Genomic DNA, 16,529 nt, shown 5'->3' with positions numbered 1-16,529 from the left:
GCAGGACCTCTAGGGTTGTAATCTCAGGATTACTCCCTGTGCCACGTGCTAGTGAGGGTAGGAATAGGAGGATAAGGCAAATTAATGTGTGGCTGAAGAGCTGGTGTAGGCGGGAGGGCTTCAGCTACTTGGATCATTGGGATCTCTTCTGGTGCAGAGGTGACCTGTACAAGAGGGACGGGTTGCATCTGAACTGGAAGGGGACCAATATCCTTGCGGGGAGGTTTGCTAGTACTACTCGGGAGAGTTTAAACTAGTCTGGCAGGGGCGGACCCAAAGTAGTAGTCTCTCTGATGAGATAGTTGAGGCAAATGTAGAGGTTAAAGCAAGCAAGTCCAGTAGGCAAGCCGGGCAGGGGCAGGACAGGGAGCATGGAAGGTCTGGTAGGCTAAACTGCATTTACTTTAATGCAAGAAGCCTTACAGGTAAGGCAGATGAACTCAGAGCATGGAATTGTGATATTATAGCTATTACGGAAACGTGGTTGAGGGATGGGCAGGACTGGCAGCTCAATGTTCCAGGGTACCGATGTTTCCGGTGTGACAGAGGTAGAGGTAAGAGAGGAGAGGGAGTTGCACTGTTGATTAGGGAGGACATCACGACAGTACTTAGAGAGGATATCCCGGGGGGGAACGTCCAGCGAGGCCATATGGGTAGAACTAAGAACTAAGAAAGCGGTGATCACTTTGATGGGATTATACTATAGGCCCCCCAATAGTCAGAGGGAATTGGAGGAGCATATTTGTAGGGAAATCACAGATAGGTGTAGGAAATATAGGGTTGTAATAGTAGGTGATTTTAACTTCCCTAATATTGACTGGGATTGCCTTAGTGCTAAGGAATCAGATGGGGAAGAATTTGTTAAGTGTGTCCAGGATAGTTTTCTGAAGCAGTATGTGGATGGCCCTAATAGAGAAGGGGCTACACTCAACCTCCTCTTAGGAAATGAAGCTGGGCAGGTAATTGATGTGTCAGTGGGGGAGCATTTTGGGACCAGTGACCATAACTCTATTAGCTTCAAGATAGTTATGGAAAAGGATAGGACTGGTCCTCAGGTTGAAGTCCTAAATTGGGGGAAGGCTAATTTCGATTACATCAGACAGGAACTCTCAAAAGTTGAATGGGAGAGGCTGTTTACAGGTAAAGGGACGATTGGCAAGTGGGAGGCTTTTAAAAGTGAGATAGGAAGAGTTCAGGGCCGGCATGTTCCTGTTAGATGGAAGGGCAAGGCTGGCAAGTTTAGGGAACCTTGGTTGACGAGGGATATTGAGGGTCTGGTCAGGACAAAGAAGGAGGCATATGTCAGGTATAGGCAGCTGGGATCGAGCGAGTCCCTCCAAGAGTATAGGGGATGTAGTAGTACACTTAAGAAGGAAATTAGGAGGGTGAAAAGGGACCATGAGATTTCCCTGGCAGATATGATAAAGGAGAATCCTAAAAGATTTTATAAGTATATTAAGAGTAAAAGGGTAGCTAGGGAGAGAATAGGTCCCCTTACGAATCTGTGTGATAATCCATGTGTGAAGCCACGGGAAATGGGTGAGGTCTTAAATGAATACTTTTCGTCTGTATTTATTGTGGAGAAGGTCATGGGAGCTAGTGTGTTCAAGGGAGGGAACAGCGATATCCTGGAGCATATCAACATTACAAAGGAGGAGGTGTTGGAGGTTTTGAAGCGCATTAAGGTGGACGTTAGCCACAGGTGAGGTACCAGAAGACTGGAGGATAGCTAATGTTGTGCCTTTATTTAAGAAGGGCAGCAGGGATAAGCCAGGGAACTACAGGCCGGTGAGCCTTACATCAGTGGTGGGAAAGTTATTGGAAGGGATTCTGTGAGACAGGATTTATATGCATTTGGAAAGGCAAGGTCTGATTAGGGATAGTCAGCATGGCTTTGTGTGTGGGAAATCATGTCTCACGAATTTGATTGAGTTTTTCGAGGAGGTGACCAAGAGGATTGACGAGGGCAGGGCAATGGACGTTGTCTACATGGACTTTAGCAAGGCCTTTGACAAGGTCCCTCATGGTAGGCTGGTCCAGAAGGTTCGAATACATGGGATCCAGGGTGAGCGAGCTATTTGGATACAAAGTTGGCTTGGTGATAGGAGACAGAGGGTTGTTTTTCAGATTGGAGGCTGGTGACCAGTGGTGTGCCGCAGGGATTGGTGCTGGGTCCTCTGTTGTTTGTCATATATATTGCATCTTCCCCTCCCTTCCTCTGTCAGCACTCTGAAGGGATCATTCCCTCCGCGACACCCTGGTCCGCTCCTCCATTACCACCACCACCTCGTCCCCTTCCCATGGCACCTTCCCCTGCAATCGCAGGAGGTGTAATACCTGCCCATTTACCTCCTCTCTCCTCACTATCCCAGGCCCCAAACACTCCTTTCAGGTGAAGCAGTGACTTACTTGTACTTATTTCAATGTAGTATACTGTAATTGCTCCTCACAATGTGGTCTCCTCTACATTGGTGAGACCAAACGCAGACAGGGTGACCGCTTTGCGGAACACCTCCACTCAGTCCGCAAGCAGGACCCTGAGCTTCCGGTTGCTTGCCATTTCAACACTCCCCCCTGCTCTCATCTCTATCATGGGCTTGCTGCAGTGTTCCAGTGAATGTCAACGCAAGCTCGAGGACCAGCATCTCATTTACCGATTAGGCACACTACAGCCTGCCGCACTGAACATTGAGTTCAATAATTTCAGAGCATGACGGGCCCCCCATTTTACTTTCATTTTTAGTTATTTTTTCTTTTTCTTTTTTACATTTTATTTGTATGTTTATTTTATTTCATCTTAGTTTGTTCAGTTTGCTTACCCACTTTTTTTTTCATGTCTGTACTTGCTGCTGTTCAATTTTCAGTCCGTTAACACCCTATCTGTACTAATGCTTTGTCTTTCAACACACCATTAACATATTGTTTGCCTTTGCTCCATGACTTTCTGGTCAGCTATTCTGTGGCCTTGTCCAATCTACACTTTCTCCTTTATAATCTCTTGCCCCACCCCTGCTTTAACTTGGTTATAACCATTGACATTTCTAATATTTGCCAATTCCGAAGAAGGGTCACTGACCCGAAACGTTAACTCTGCTTCTCTCTCCACAGATGCTGCCAGACCTGCTGAGTATTTCCAGCATTTCTTGTTTTTATTTCAGATTTCCAGCAACTGTAGTATTTTTCTTTTAAACTTAGAAAACTGACTGACTGGCCTACTCAAGTATAATTTCTTCAACTGCATCTGCAAGTTTCTGGTACTGCTTCAGTTCATTGTAGATGTGTACAGAGATCCGAACATACAGTTTTCCACCCAAAGTCTTGATTGGCACCTGATTAGAAACAAAAAGATCAAAGTGTGTAAAACAAATTTTATCAGTCAGAAAAACAAAATGAGTTCCAATACAGTGTGGGTAATAAAGACTTTTTGAAATTTTTGTAAATACCAGCTACATGCAAAATTAATGTATAATAGTCTCCATTGAAATTTGTATGAATAATTAGAAAACATACAATGGAAAAACAGCATAACCATTTTTTTTTAACTGAGTTCTGTTTTGTGTATTTTTCACTCCTTGAGCTGACCAAGAGATTGAATGCGGTGACCTATTCCCATGCTAATGAACTGTTTGCCAGAAAGTTCAAAATAAAGGACAAATTTTCCCAACACATACACCTGGGGAAATTCCATTTTCACAGATACAAAAATCAGGAAGAAGTGATACACGGAGTGGGCTAAAGCTAGGCTTATACCTGCAGTAGGCATAAGGCTGACAAGTCCCAATCGAATGAGGCATTAGGCACCGTCCCTAGCTCCCTACCTCATTTTCTTGCTGCAGAAGAAGGAACGTTTAGTGAAACACAACACACTGGTCTTCCCCCAGACTTCTGCCAACCAGAGGACCCACAGGGATCCAGGACAGACAAAGACAGGAGGTAAGTGGCCTTTGTACATTTTTAAACCCTCCTGTAGAACTTTCACAAGTAACCAGGTGGCAATGAAGATCAGCAGCCAGATTTTGATCTCCATGGCCTGACTCACAGCCATATCCTTGCTATAAGGACATAACCAATGGTGCCCCTATTGGAAAGCTGAGAACATGTCATTGTAGGAAGAACTTGTGGGACGAGCCTGTGTCCATTACTTCATGTTGGAGCCACTAAAAGAATAACAATAGCCTAAATTTTCCCTGAAAGGAAAAATTTAAACCTAGATAACTATTGGCAAGGTTAAAACCAGCTTTCAGAAGCAGTAATCCTTTCTTCACTGCAATTTTATGTAGTACCCAGGAAGCTACACTGGTTCTTGAGACTTTTGCTGCGCTTGATAGCAGGCCTCCAAATTTATCCAGGCATCTAAAATGAAACTTCAGAATACCTAAAGTCTGCTCTGACATTTCTTCTACTGATCTCAACTATATCTGTTGGCTTCCAGTCTATACAAGCCTTATTGGCATTACAAAGCATGACTGGAGGTAGGGTTACCAATTATTCAGTTTCATACCAGACAGTCCTGCTTTCAGGTGGTCTGTTCCCTGTCCAGTCCCCGATTTGAACCAGAGACGTCATTGCCGGTATTTTTAATTTGAAGTGCCCAGCCTCTCGTGAAGCATTACTGGTCCTGCCTGTGCCTGTGAAAGCTCAGCCCTAGGGCCACCATAGCAGCCCTGCAAAGATCCTATCGGGCCTACCCGTACGTGCGTCCTTATGACACCCTCATGCCATGTCAGTAGCTACGTGATTAATGTAGATATAGATCCACACTGATGCACACTGCTCTAGAGTAGCTTCCATAAGGAGAGGCACAATAGCAGCTTGGTAAAAACTCTTCATGTCTATCTGTGCCTTGCTCCTATTCTCTTCCTGGATATTGCTGCCCACAAAATGGATCGAGTTACTAGGCAGCCTCAATACTTGTACACACAGTTCCTGATTAAAAGCATCACTTGAATTTTTTTTAACCTGCTTTAGCTCCTCCAAAGTTCACTATAAGCTGGAAATGTACAAGCTCCCCAAGTGTAGCTCGCTTTAAAACACTGTTTTCATTATGTAAGATATTCTCATTTGTTTGACAAAAGGCTCAAATCAAAAGTTACTAATTTGATATTTAATAAGTGTGGAAATGCGTGTGTGCGTGGGCATTGGCTGGGGCGTCTGGTATTCTTGAGATCTGTCAGTGGCCACCCTAACTGGAGGGGAAAAGCCCAATCATCAATCCTGATACGTGACTTTGAGTCACAAGAGCTGGTGCGATAGATCATCATCATGGCAGTTTCCCGGGTATTGGGCATTCATGTGTAGTTTAAGGAGACTATCAGCATATACCAGCTCCACATTTATTGAATGAAAGCTTCTCTTGTTCATAAATAGATGGAAGGCTCTCAGACGTGGCTTTGAATATCACACATATTCCATCAATTGCTCCTTGCACCTGTTGGAACCCTGCTAGTTTGTAGAATTGGACAGCTCTCTGTTTCCCTAGTTCCATTAGGAAGGATGTGAATTGCGTGGCTCTCCTGCACTGTTTAATCTTCTCGATCCAGTGCTGAGCTGCTGCTTAACTAATGGGACAAAAATCAATGAATGCTGCCTGGAAGGATCCAATTGCAAAGAAATTCAAGGTTGTGGTGACTGGTGACTGACACCAAAAATGCTGTTCTCCTCATGTGATTGGGCTGTAGGTCTTCAGACAGCAGCTGATCTTTCTCTTCAACAGCCTCTGACAATAAGGACAGTCTTCTCTGAGGCACTGACTTTCAGAAAAGTCTGGATAAGACTACTTAACTTTTCGATTAATAAAGATACCAGGCTAGTGATAGGAGCACACTAGGCAATGTGGGTGTCGACAAATAAACTTTCCAGAATGATAAAACACACCAAACAATGTACAGAAATCAAGCAAGAGCCTGAAATGATGTAGCAGCAACCAACCTACAAGTACTGCATGATCCCTTTAAATAGTGATGATGAGGAGACCTTCCTGCCAGTTAGCATCACATTGTGTGGCAAGTGAAGTCCTGGGGCACTTAAGCAGTTAAGGGCTTGTTTAGGGTTGGTTAGCTCCAGAAGCTCACGCCTATGGGGCCTGGCTGCAGATTGCAGCATCTCTGATTATACCAGGGCAGTCTGACCCGACCGACAGACATTGGTTGAGGGAACGGTGAGGAAGCTGATATGTTGTCTTCCTGAAGACAGTAACATGTGCCATTCCCGTGATGTCAGTGCCCAGTCCCATGAGAGTCATAACTTCCATTGATCTATTTCTCATCTACGTCTACCTGTCGGCAATATGATCCAGAAACATCAGATTCCACATATATACTGCCGACACTCAGCTCTATCTCACTACCATCTCTTTGGATCCCTCTACTGTCTCTGATTTGTCACAATGCTAGTCCAGCATCCAATATTGCATGTGCAGAAGTTTTCTCCAACTAAATATTTGGAAGGTTGAAGCCATTGTCTTTTAACCCCCATCACAAACTCCATTCCCCTGTCCACCGTTTCCATCCCTGGCAACTGTTTTAAGTTAAGCAAGACTCTCTGCAACCTTGGTGTTGCGTTTGATCCCGAGATGAGTTTCCGTCTACATGTCCACATCATCACCAAGACTGTCTACTTCTACCTCTATAACATCACTCAACTCCACCCCTGACTCAGCTCATCAATGCTTAAAGCCTCATCCATGCCTTTGTTACTCCTCGAGATGACTATTCCAATGCTCTCCAGGCTGGCCTCCCTTCTTTTACCCTAGGTAAACTTGTGCTCAGCCAAAACTCTGCATTACCTTAGTTCACTCCAGATCTTATTTACCCATCACCCCTGTGCTTGCTGATTTTCACTGGCTCCCCCTCTGCCAATGTTTCAATTTCAAAATCCTCATCTTTGTTTTAAAATCTCTCATGGCCTTGCCCCTTCCCACAGGCAGGATTTTTGATTGAGCAAGGGCAGGGGTTGCTTAAACCACCCCTTGTCTCAGTGTCAAACAAAAACAAAAAGTGCTGGAAATATTCAGCCGGTGTGGCAGCATCTGTGGAGAGAGAAGCAAAGTTAACGTTTCAGGTCTGTGTCCTCATTGAGGGACATCTGAGTGTTCATGGCAGCTGTCGCCATTATGAAATGTAGACACAAAAGTCTGCCTTAGAGCAACAACATGCCCAGTGCTTTATCAAAGTACAATGTGATACTATTTGCATCAGAGAAACCCAAGTGACCCACAAAGTGACATTACCGATACAGGCTTGTGTTCACAGCCACTCCTTAGAGTTACTCCCACTGTGGCTGAGGATAAGATGAAGGCAGATTGCTTGTTAGTGCCTGTCTGGGACTGAGATGCCCAGGGTGGTCAGTCTCAGCATAGAGGTGACCAGGTGGCGGTGTGGGGGGGGGCACCTCCAAAGGCTGCTGCACCAGCATCACTGCAAGACGTGACTCTACAAATGCTTCATCCATTGGACAGGCCATGGAGGCAGATGATGCCAGAACCCCAAGAGGGGTGGCCCCCTCATCACCATCTGTCGCTACCTCAGCCCTTTCATGGCCTTGATGGCTGGAAGAAACCACCAGCTGGAATCCACTCCATGCTTCGTTGTGCTACTGACCGGTCAATACTACAGACCACAGCATGCACTCAGTGCATGTCAGCCGCTGTTCCTACATCCATTGATGCTGCATATGGCTCTCCATGAGTTGGCCACTCTCTCAATGGAGGAGCTCATGTGCTCATGAGACACTGTGGAGCACATGAAATGAATGGACTCCTCCACTCTCATCCAATGACTCCACAGTGCCTCAGGTAACTCCGACATGTGGGCACACATCTCACGCTGATTCTCCAGGTAGAGCCGCCTGTTTCATTACTCCTGAGGCTCTGCATCTCCGCCCTGCTGAGCAGAGCTGAGCCTGTCCTCCATCCTCCAAGGAGTACTGGCCACAGCTGACTCTTTCTCCCCCATATCCTCCTGCTCTGAGGTGATATGTGTTTCACCCTGTGCCACCATCTCTAATTACGCGTGAGGACACATAGAGGTACAAGTATCTGCGCTGGGGGAGGGTGTGCTAGAAAGATGTGATGGTGCACGCTCCGAGGTGTCCTCCTCCTCTTACTCCTTGGGAACTGGTTGTCTTTATGTGGTTTCCTGCCCCTCTGCAGCTGGTACTGTGGGAGACTTAAGAGAAGATGGGAATGAGAGATTGGGACAGTCAACAGCTCATGATTTGACAGCTCAGTGCATGGGGAGCAATGCCATACATTCCCTTGAGCCTGGAGATATTGAGATGTATTCACCCTGTTGACGGTGAACCCCTGTTTCTCCATCCCCAGCGTCCCTGTGGCTTGAGACTGTGGCCAAACCAAGGGCCAGCTCCTCAAAGTATGTCAGCGACACTAGCTGTAGCATCCCGCCATTCATGTGTGCCTTCTCATTCTCACTGCCGTTCTACTCCCATTTGGCCTGCAAGGTGAATAAAGATGCAGTTAGGGCAATGCCTCTCTCCCTCACCACTCACAGATCTTCATTCAAATACGTTACTGCAGTCTGCACTCCAGCCTCCTGTCCAGTAGCACTAGTGCTCTGACCTATGCTTATGAGTCACACAGCTCCTGAACACATATCTCTCCCAGTGTCGGGAGAGCTCAATGCACCCTCAGGATGCCCCTCTCTTTTGCAGGTTGGTGACTGGTGACCAGGAGGCAAGCCATCTGGGCTGGGTCAATCTTTGGTCTCACCATTCCAGACCTAAGCAGGTCAATGGAACGCCTCCGGCACTGCACCCAGTTCCCCCTCACCACTCCTCTGCTGCTGGCCTTGTTAGCCACCTCCAGCCATGCCCTCTTGGTGAGCCTTACAGACTTTCTGTTGCCGCCGGCAGGGAACATGATGCTTCTCCGCTCAGTCACCATCTCCACCAGCACCTCCAGTGAAGCGTCAGACTGGTGGTGGGGGTGGGGAGGGGAATACCGTGGCACAGAGTGGAGGGGGGGGCCTCCCTTCTCATTGCCCTCTGCTCTGCTCCTTCCTCCATCTCTTGGGCAAACGGCAACCTCAGTAATGGCTGCCACCTGCCCTTTAAATTGGGTCCGCCGCTGCCTATGTCTTGCCTCCTTCCCACATCCACCACTGCTAATTGGGTGGCGAACTCGACTCTAGGCCAATTACCTTATTTCCACATCGGAATTGTAAAATGTGCAGGGTTGGGTCCCAACGTGTTTGACAACAGGGTCCCGACCTTGGAATGGAAATCCTGCCCCATCTCTCTAACCTTCTCCAGCCCTACAACTCTGTGCAATGCTAAATCTGCCCTCTTGTGCATCCCTGATTTTAATTGCTCCACCATTGGTGGTGTGCTTTCAGTCTGCCAGGATTCATGGAGAGGGAGGCTGGTCAGGTTATATTTTGACAAGTATGCCCTGAAACCTGCCACAGAGGAGTAACAGTGCCTGAAAGTGGCACAATTTGAATATGTTTGTTCTGTGCTCTGGAACTTCTTCCCTAAACCTCTCCACCTCTCCTCTTTTAAGATGCTCTTTCAAATCTATCTCTTTGATCAAGCTTTTGGTCATCTGTTCTAATATCTCCTTCTGTGGCTCAATGTTAATACAGCTTTTATTGATATCGCTCCTGTTAAGCGCCTTATGACATTTCATTACGATAAATGCACTATATAAATGCAATGTTATCTGCAGAAGAGCAGATTGTAAATCAGTGACGTGATTGAGTCCACGTGATCCACCTCCTGTCTCCCCAATGCCTGTCCACTATCTACAAAGCACAAGACAGGAGTGTGATGGAACACTCTCCACTTTCCTGGATGGGTGCAGCTCCAACAACACTTAGGAAGCTCAACACCATCGGCAGTCCATCCACCACCGATGCACAGTGGCAGCAGTGTGTACCATATACAAGATGCACTGCAGCAATTCACCAAGGCTCCTTTGATAGCAGCTTCCAAACCCACAATCTCTACCATCTAGAAGGACAATGGTAGCAGACATGTGGGAACACCACCATCTGCAAATTCCCCTTCAAGTCATACAGCATCCGGACTTGGAAATATATCAGCGTTCCTTCACTGTCGCTGGATCAAAATCCTGGAACTCCCTTCTGAGCAGCACTGCGGGTGTACACACACCAGATGAACTGCAGCAGCTCAAGAAGGTAATTAGGGATGGTCAACAAATGTTGGGCTTGCCAGCGATGCCCGCATCCTGTGAAAGAATTTTAAAAACCTAGCTTTTCCACAGCATTGGAAATGGTGGAATGCAGAGCCTGAATGGCACCATATGAGCTTCAGTCTAAGTCAGAAAAGCTAATGACACGGACTCTTGGGGGTTAATTTTGACTTCCAGACTGTGTGGAAGTCTGGTGCTGGGAATCAGCACTCTGCAGTCCACTATGGAATGTGTGGTTACCTCTAAGGAGGCTAAGTTGGAAATGAAAAGCCAGGTCGCTGTATATCGATGAATCAATGTTGCCCGCTTTACATATCACCCAAAGTCAAAGTTACCCCTCTGGTGTGAGGGCCTGGCCAGAAGCGACCACACATTCCATGATAGACTGCAGTGTGCTGATGCCCTATTACCAGACTGCCACACAAGCTGAAAGTGGACTCCACCATACCCATAGTACATGCACTCCATAGTTAGTATAACAGTCGCAGACAGGCTTTCCAATACTGCAATATTGCAGAAAGCAGCTTTATTTTTAGATGTTTGCATCTCTGACTTACTCAGAAGATCTAGGTGCTGAGTGTGCCCTCTGCCAAGCCATTGCTTAGGCTATCCTTTCCATTAGCCCCTGTTCATCCTCACATGCTGAATGCTTCACCAATTACAGACCCCTCTAACTCCATTTATCCTACTTAGTTTGTGCTAGTGCTTGGGAGGAATGGAGCGAATGTTGGTGCATCTTCAGGAGGACTGTCCTCCTTCAAATGTTGTTCTGCAAATTCCAGGACTTCGCATCGAAAAAGGATAGGAACAAGGGACAGCATTGTACAGAAAGGCCAGGCAGTAGCAGGTGATTAGCAACACTATGTAGCAGCAGTTTGCTCAGATTCCTGGCTAAGCGATCACTTGAGGAAAGAGTACAATTAGTAGGCAAGCACCCTGCTGAGCATAGCTTCCAGTCTCGCTATCACCAACACTTTGCTCTGCTTGTTCTGATGAAGCCTATGGCTTCTTCCTCCATCTGGGCGAGGCTGGCCATCTCCACTTCTTGTCTTCTTCCAGTTATTGTAAGCCAGCTTCTCCTGCAGAAAAAAAAGGAAAGTTAGTGATGGGCGGTTGACAAGGTTGTGCAGGTGTGTGGGTCAGCATCCTATAGCATACATGCTAACAGGAAGAAGCAGCAAGGGGAGGTGGTGATGTGCAAGGTGGCTCCACTGTGAAATGAGAAAGCAGCACAGAAACGAACAGTTTAGCAGTTGCTACCAGTGAAAGAAGAATGCTGTTGTAGCTATGTGAGGGCAGCAGCAAGAGGTGAGTTTGTGACTGGAATGAGGAAGAATTTAGTACAGTGTCCAGTACCTACACTGCTGAGATATGATGGATTGCAGAATCCTCCCAATGACACCACTGAATTAAAGTGAATACAATGACACCTCGCTTTAAGAAGTGCAGTCACTTTTTAAATTGGTGGTGGGCCCGGTGGAAATCCTGTCCTCCATTTATGTCAGTTGCCTGTCAGCCCACGAAAGAAAATGAAATGAGGCTGAACTGTTAAATTGGTGTGGGCCTCACACTAATGACATCGGGTAGGTGATCCGATCGCTGTACACAGCACTTGCTTGCAGTTAAAATCAGACCTCTTATGTCAGCACACTGCTCTGTCAATGCATTCCAATTCTGACTCACATTTATAATGAATCTGAAATGCTGTAAATTACACCTTTCCCCCAATGATGGCACTATAGGCAGGATGGTGTAATCACTGTGTGACACCTTTATATAATCAAGTTTCCATTAAAAATGTAGACACAGGCATTTAGAAAGGAAATATAAAAATAAAGACAGAATGTAAGACTTTAAATTGGGTAATGAATTATATTTGTAAAACCTGATGTAATTATCTCACGGCCTGTGACCCCACTTCACCTGAAGACTATGTTAGATCTCGACTCCCCATGTACAATGCCACGGGTGATTGACTAGTATGTATATGCTATATGTGTGTAGAAGGAATAAAATTAAAAGACAGCATCTTGGCTGTACTTCTAACCCATTCCCATCGTAACTAGACTTTTCTATAGCCTTGATGGTAGCTTTCTGGCGCTCATGAATAGTAAGGTACATCACATACTCACTGTCATCATGGATGCAATATGACTAGTGTGACAGAAACCTACCAAAATGAGACATGTTAATTTCGTCATATGGAACATTATTTTTGAACTGTTGTTTAAAAAGACCACAGAACAGTGGCTGAAATCATGGCTTCAAATTTGCATTAAAAAGGACAGTGGCATGGAGAGACAATAGGAATATTCCCTGACTTAATTAGCCAGGTGGGTTTTGTCAATAGTGATGATCAAGAGACATTGAGAGTCATTGAGCCAGCATTCCACTGCCCCCCCCACCCCCCCACCAACTGAGAGAATCTGGTAAGCTTGGAGGAATCCACAAATCACGTAGGTGAGGCTGTTCTAAACAAGCAGCTAGTCTCATGACTAACCAGCTGGCCAACCTGGGGTTTTTTGAATTGTGCCGGACACAGAACAGTTTTTGTAGGAGACTGCAACTGAACTTCAAGAAGAGAGCATCTCTTTCTCTCTCATGCAAAGTTCCAGGGATCCACGGAAGTAACTCAAGCCTCAAGACAGAAGACCAGCAAAACAAGTTTGAAAGTGTGCACTGGGCCCCAACGAGAACTGCAAAACTTAACTTTAAACGAAGACTTTACATCCAACCCAGAACCAGTAACTGAATTCCATCTATTACTTAAAACCTTTCCCCCTTAATTCTTTCTCTTCCTCTGTAAGGCCTCATTTGGAGTACTGTGTGCAGTTCTGGTCGCCTCATTTTAGGAAGGATGTGGAAGCCTTGGAGAGGGTGCAGAGGAGATTTACCAGGATGTTGCCTGGAATGGAGAATAAGTCTTACGAGGAAAGGCTGAACATTCTAGGCCTCTTCTCATTAGAAAGGAGAAGGATGAGGGGTGACATGATAGAGGTTTATAAGATGATCAGGGGAATAGATAGGGTAGACAGTCAGAAACTTTTTCCCCGGGTGGAGCAAAGCGTTACAAGGGGTCATAAATTTAAGGTGAAGGGTGGGAGATATAAGGGGGATGTCAGGGGAAGGTTCTTTACCCAGAGAGTGGTCGAGGCATGGAATGCCTTGCCCGGGGAAGTTGTTGAGTCAGAAACTTTAGGGACTTTCAAAAGGCTTTTGGATAGGTATATGGATAAAGGAGAATGATGGGGTATAGATTAAATTGTCCTTGACAGAGGACAAAGGATCGGCACAACATTGTGGGCCGAAGGGCCTGTTCTGTGCTGTATGTTCTATGTTCTATGTTCTGTCTCTATTTGCGTGTGTGTTTATCGCGTGTACATGCTAGTGTGGTTGTGTCGCGTATTTTTAGTAGTTTTAACTGAATTAGAATTTTAAGGTTAATAAACTTACAACCTTTCTTGTTTAAATCTGAGAAAACCTGTCTGGTTGATTTCTTTGCAATTACAATTAGAGAGCAGTGAGCAAAGACTCATGGAGGGGAAGCTAAAAACACAGTTTTTAAAAATTAAACTCTGTTATGGTCAAACTAGGAAAGGGCTGAGAGGGGATCCCTAGGCCCCTGCCTCACCTGGTCGTAACACTAGCCAGGAATAAATTAAAGATGCCACTCACATAAATTTCCATACCAGATACTGTGATCAGAGACAGAGATATGAAATGTCATTTTTATCTTCTGTGATCAGTGTAAGAAACTGACACAAGGGGTTCAACATTCTGACTAAAACATATATGCTGATCTACAAAACTAGTAAAAGATGATCAATATCCTTCAGGCTTCAGCTGACAACTCAAAAACAGCCTTCTGACCTCCGGAAAGAAACCAGAAGTATATAAATGCTTAAAGAAGACTGTGAGGATTAAATCACAGCATTTATTTCCTGTCACCATATCATCCCCATAAAATATTGATTTTAACACATTTTGTTCAGTGCATTTTCTGACTTTAAAAATAATTTGTCCTAATTAAATATTTTACCTAAATTAAAGTTGTCCTGAATTCAGTGCAATTTTACAAGCTTTGATTCCTTACCTTTGGAATTTAATCTTAAGAATTACCAGACAGGATTTTCCAATGGGCCACTTTCCACCCACCATGTCTAATTTTACTTTTCATTAAAGTCAATATTGGACAAGTTGTAAAACAGACAGCTAATCCAACCTGGTCAGCTTCACGCCAACTGGGTTAAGATACAATTATCTCTAATATTTGTGAGGTGGTGTTTGAGTAGTAGAGTGAGTGATGCTGCGTGCCAGCAAGTGCTTAGAGGGCTAGGTATCCTAGAAAGTATGCATCATTCTGGGCCCTGGTGTACAAATGCCTAGATAAAGGGTGGAAAACCATACCCAATGTTGTCCTCATCCTGATGGCCAACTTCGTGTGAGGCTGCATCAAGCTGTGCATAGACCCTCAGTAAGCAAACACCAAGGGCTAAATTTTTGCCCCCATATGTGGGCAAGTACAGAGGCAGACAGATGTGTAATTTCACGCTGCTGGCCATTTTCCTGGAGGCAGGATCACAGAAAGGTTACCTCCTGCAAGTGGAGGGTAGCTAATTAAGGCAAGTAAAAGGCCAAGTAAGGTCAATTATCAGAGACTGACTGGAATTTTCCAGTTGGCCTCTGGGCCCCCCACAGCGTCAGGAACAGGCCAGCTGCCTGGAGGCAGGCCGGGGGAACCAGCATTTCAGGCAGGCTTTCAGGCCCTCCCTGCCTACCTGGTGACGGCTGCAGTGGCAGGGAGCTCTGTGGAGGGATTTCCCCTCTACAGTGGTAGCCCGGCAACCCTGGCCACTTTTTAAAGCAAAATTTTAAAAGTGCTGAGAGGGTGTCTCAAAATGGAGAAGCCCTCTCTCTCCCTTACCTGAAAAAGCAGGTTGCATCTCCTTCTGTGCTAAAGAGCTTCCTATTGGCTCTCCAACTTCGACCACACACCCACAAACCTTATTTCGACGGCGTGCAGACCCTCTGACCATTAATTGGTCAATTCAAGGAAACTAACTCTGGGTGACTGTTCCCCACACAGTTCGGGGTCAGGACCCCCATTTGACCCTGATGTCAGGGTCCCGACTCAAAAACCAAAATCCTGCCACAAGTGTCATGATGTGCTGAGGTTCTATTTGTCCCTGGTGTTGCGAAAGATGGGTCTGGCCACTTTGCCACAGAACACTCCATTCAATTGAACCTTGCTGTACCACTTGTCCCTTGAGGAAGGTTTGTGCAGAAAAACCCCTTTTGACCACAAGTCCATCAGGCAGTGGTCTGCACGTAAAGTCCTAGTCATTTGGCAGAATGCCTCATCCCCGGAACTTTCAAACAAGCACCAAGATGTAGCATGGCTGATGGTGAGAAGGGCCCTCCCTGTCAGATCCTTCCTGTATGCCCAGAGTCTCACCACCTCCGCATGCTGCCCTCGAGGGGGCTCTGGTAGGGAAGAGACTGTCGCCCATCCCTTTCCAGAATGTGCCTTTGCAAGGAAGGTCTGGAAAGAGATGCAGTGGTTTTTGTTGTGGTTCATCTCAAGCAGCTCCTTTACGCAGGACTCAGTGCTCTACGGGCTGTTCCCAGAGACGCACACCGAGGTAAACATCAAGTGCTGCTGGAGGATCATCAACTTGGTGAAAGAGGCTCTTTGGTCTGCCTGAAACTTGTTGGTCTTCCAGTGCAAAGAGCTGTCCACGACTGAGTGTTGCAGACTGGCATCTACATGTTATAGGACATACTAAAGCTTGGGGCAGACGCCACAGAGGCTCAATGGGGAAACGCCACAGTCTAAGGCCCTCCCGCCAAAGTACACTGAGGGGCTGGAATCTGTGGAAAACCCCTCGGGATGTATGCACCAGAGAATGTTTGATATGAAATGTATATTGTAAATGTAACCTGTAATAGTAAGTGTAGTGAAGAACCTCAGAGTGCCGCGTATCATATTGAAAGAAACTGAACTGCGTGGCACTTTATGTAATGTCAATTGAATCGTTAAGTATGTACTTTTACAAATTTTATGAATAAAATATATTTTTTGAAAAACAAACCCCTTCAGCAACAAAAGGAGGAACAAAGGTTACAATGGCTTCCGCATGATCAGAGTTCACAAATGACTTACAGTAGGAAAGGAATGTTGGAGAGGGGGAGAGAGGAAAGGGGCTGCCAAGTCTCTGGAATGTGCCTCAGTGTATGTGTCAGGGAGCAGTAGGGGCCACTATTTATGCCTTATTGGGTGGTGGGGGTGGTTGGCTGTGGGAAGAGAGAAGGGGAAGAAAGATGGAAGACAAGAGGGATGGTCGAGAGAAAGAGGGGGAGG

At 45.9% G+C, this 16,529-nt stretch overlaps 1 protein-coding gene across 9 annotated transcripts in view; it reads right to left on the bottom strand.

Annotated features, from left to right (window-relative positions):
* Positions 1-2,786: 2,786 nt before the first annotated feature.
* The window catches only part of LOC137363487 (uncharacterized), a 296,432-nt gene continuing 282,689 nt past the window's right edge, over positions 2,787-16,529 (bottom strand). For 8 of the 9 annotated variants that reach the window (XM_068027298.1, XM_068027300.1, XM_068027301.1 and 5 more), the window contains one exon: positions 3,447-11,247. In XM_068027298.1, the coding sequence (XP_067883399.1) occupies positions 11,089-11,247 (159 nt within the window). In that variant the 3' untranslated portion in view covers positions 3,447-11,088. Of the gene's footprint in view, positions 3,330-3,446; positions 11,248-16,529 lie in introns of those variants that run through there. The other variant, XM_068027303.1, reaches the window with a different exon arrangement.

The sequence above is a fragment of the Heterodontus francisci genome, chromosome 3, assembly GCF_036365525.1.
Source record: "Heterodontus francisci isolate sHetFra1 chromosome 3, sHetFra1.hap1, whole genome shotgun sequence".
NCBI lineage: Eukaryota > Metazoa > Chordata > Chondrichthyes > Heterodontiformes > Heterodontidae > Heterodontus > Heterodontus francisci.
Note: the sequence above shows the minus strand (reverse complement) of the source record. Positions and strands in the feature narration are given on the sequence as shown.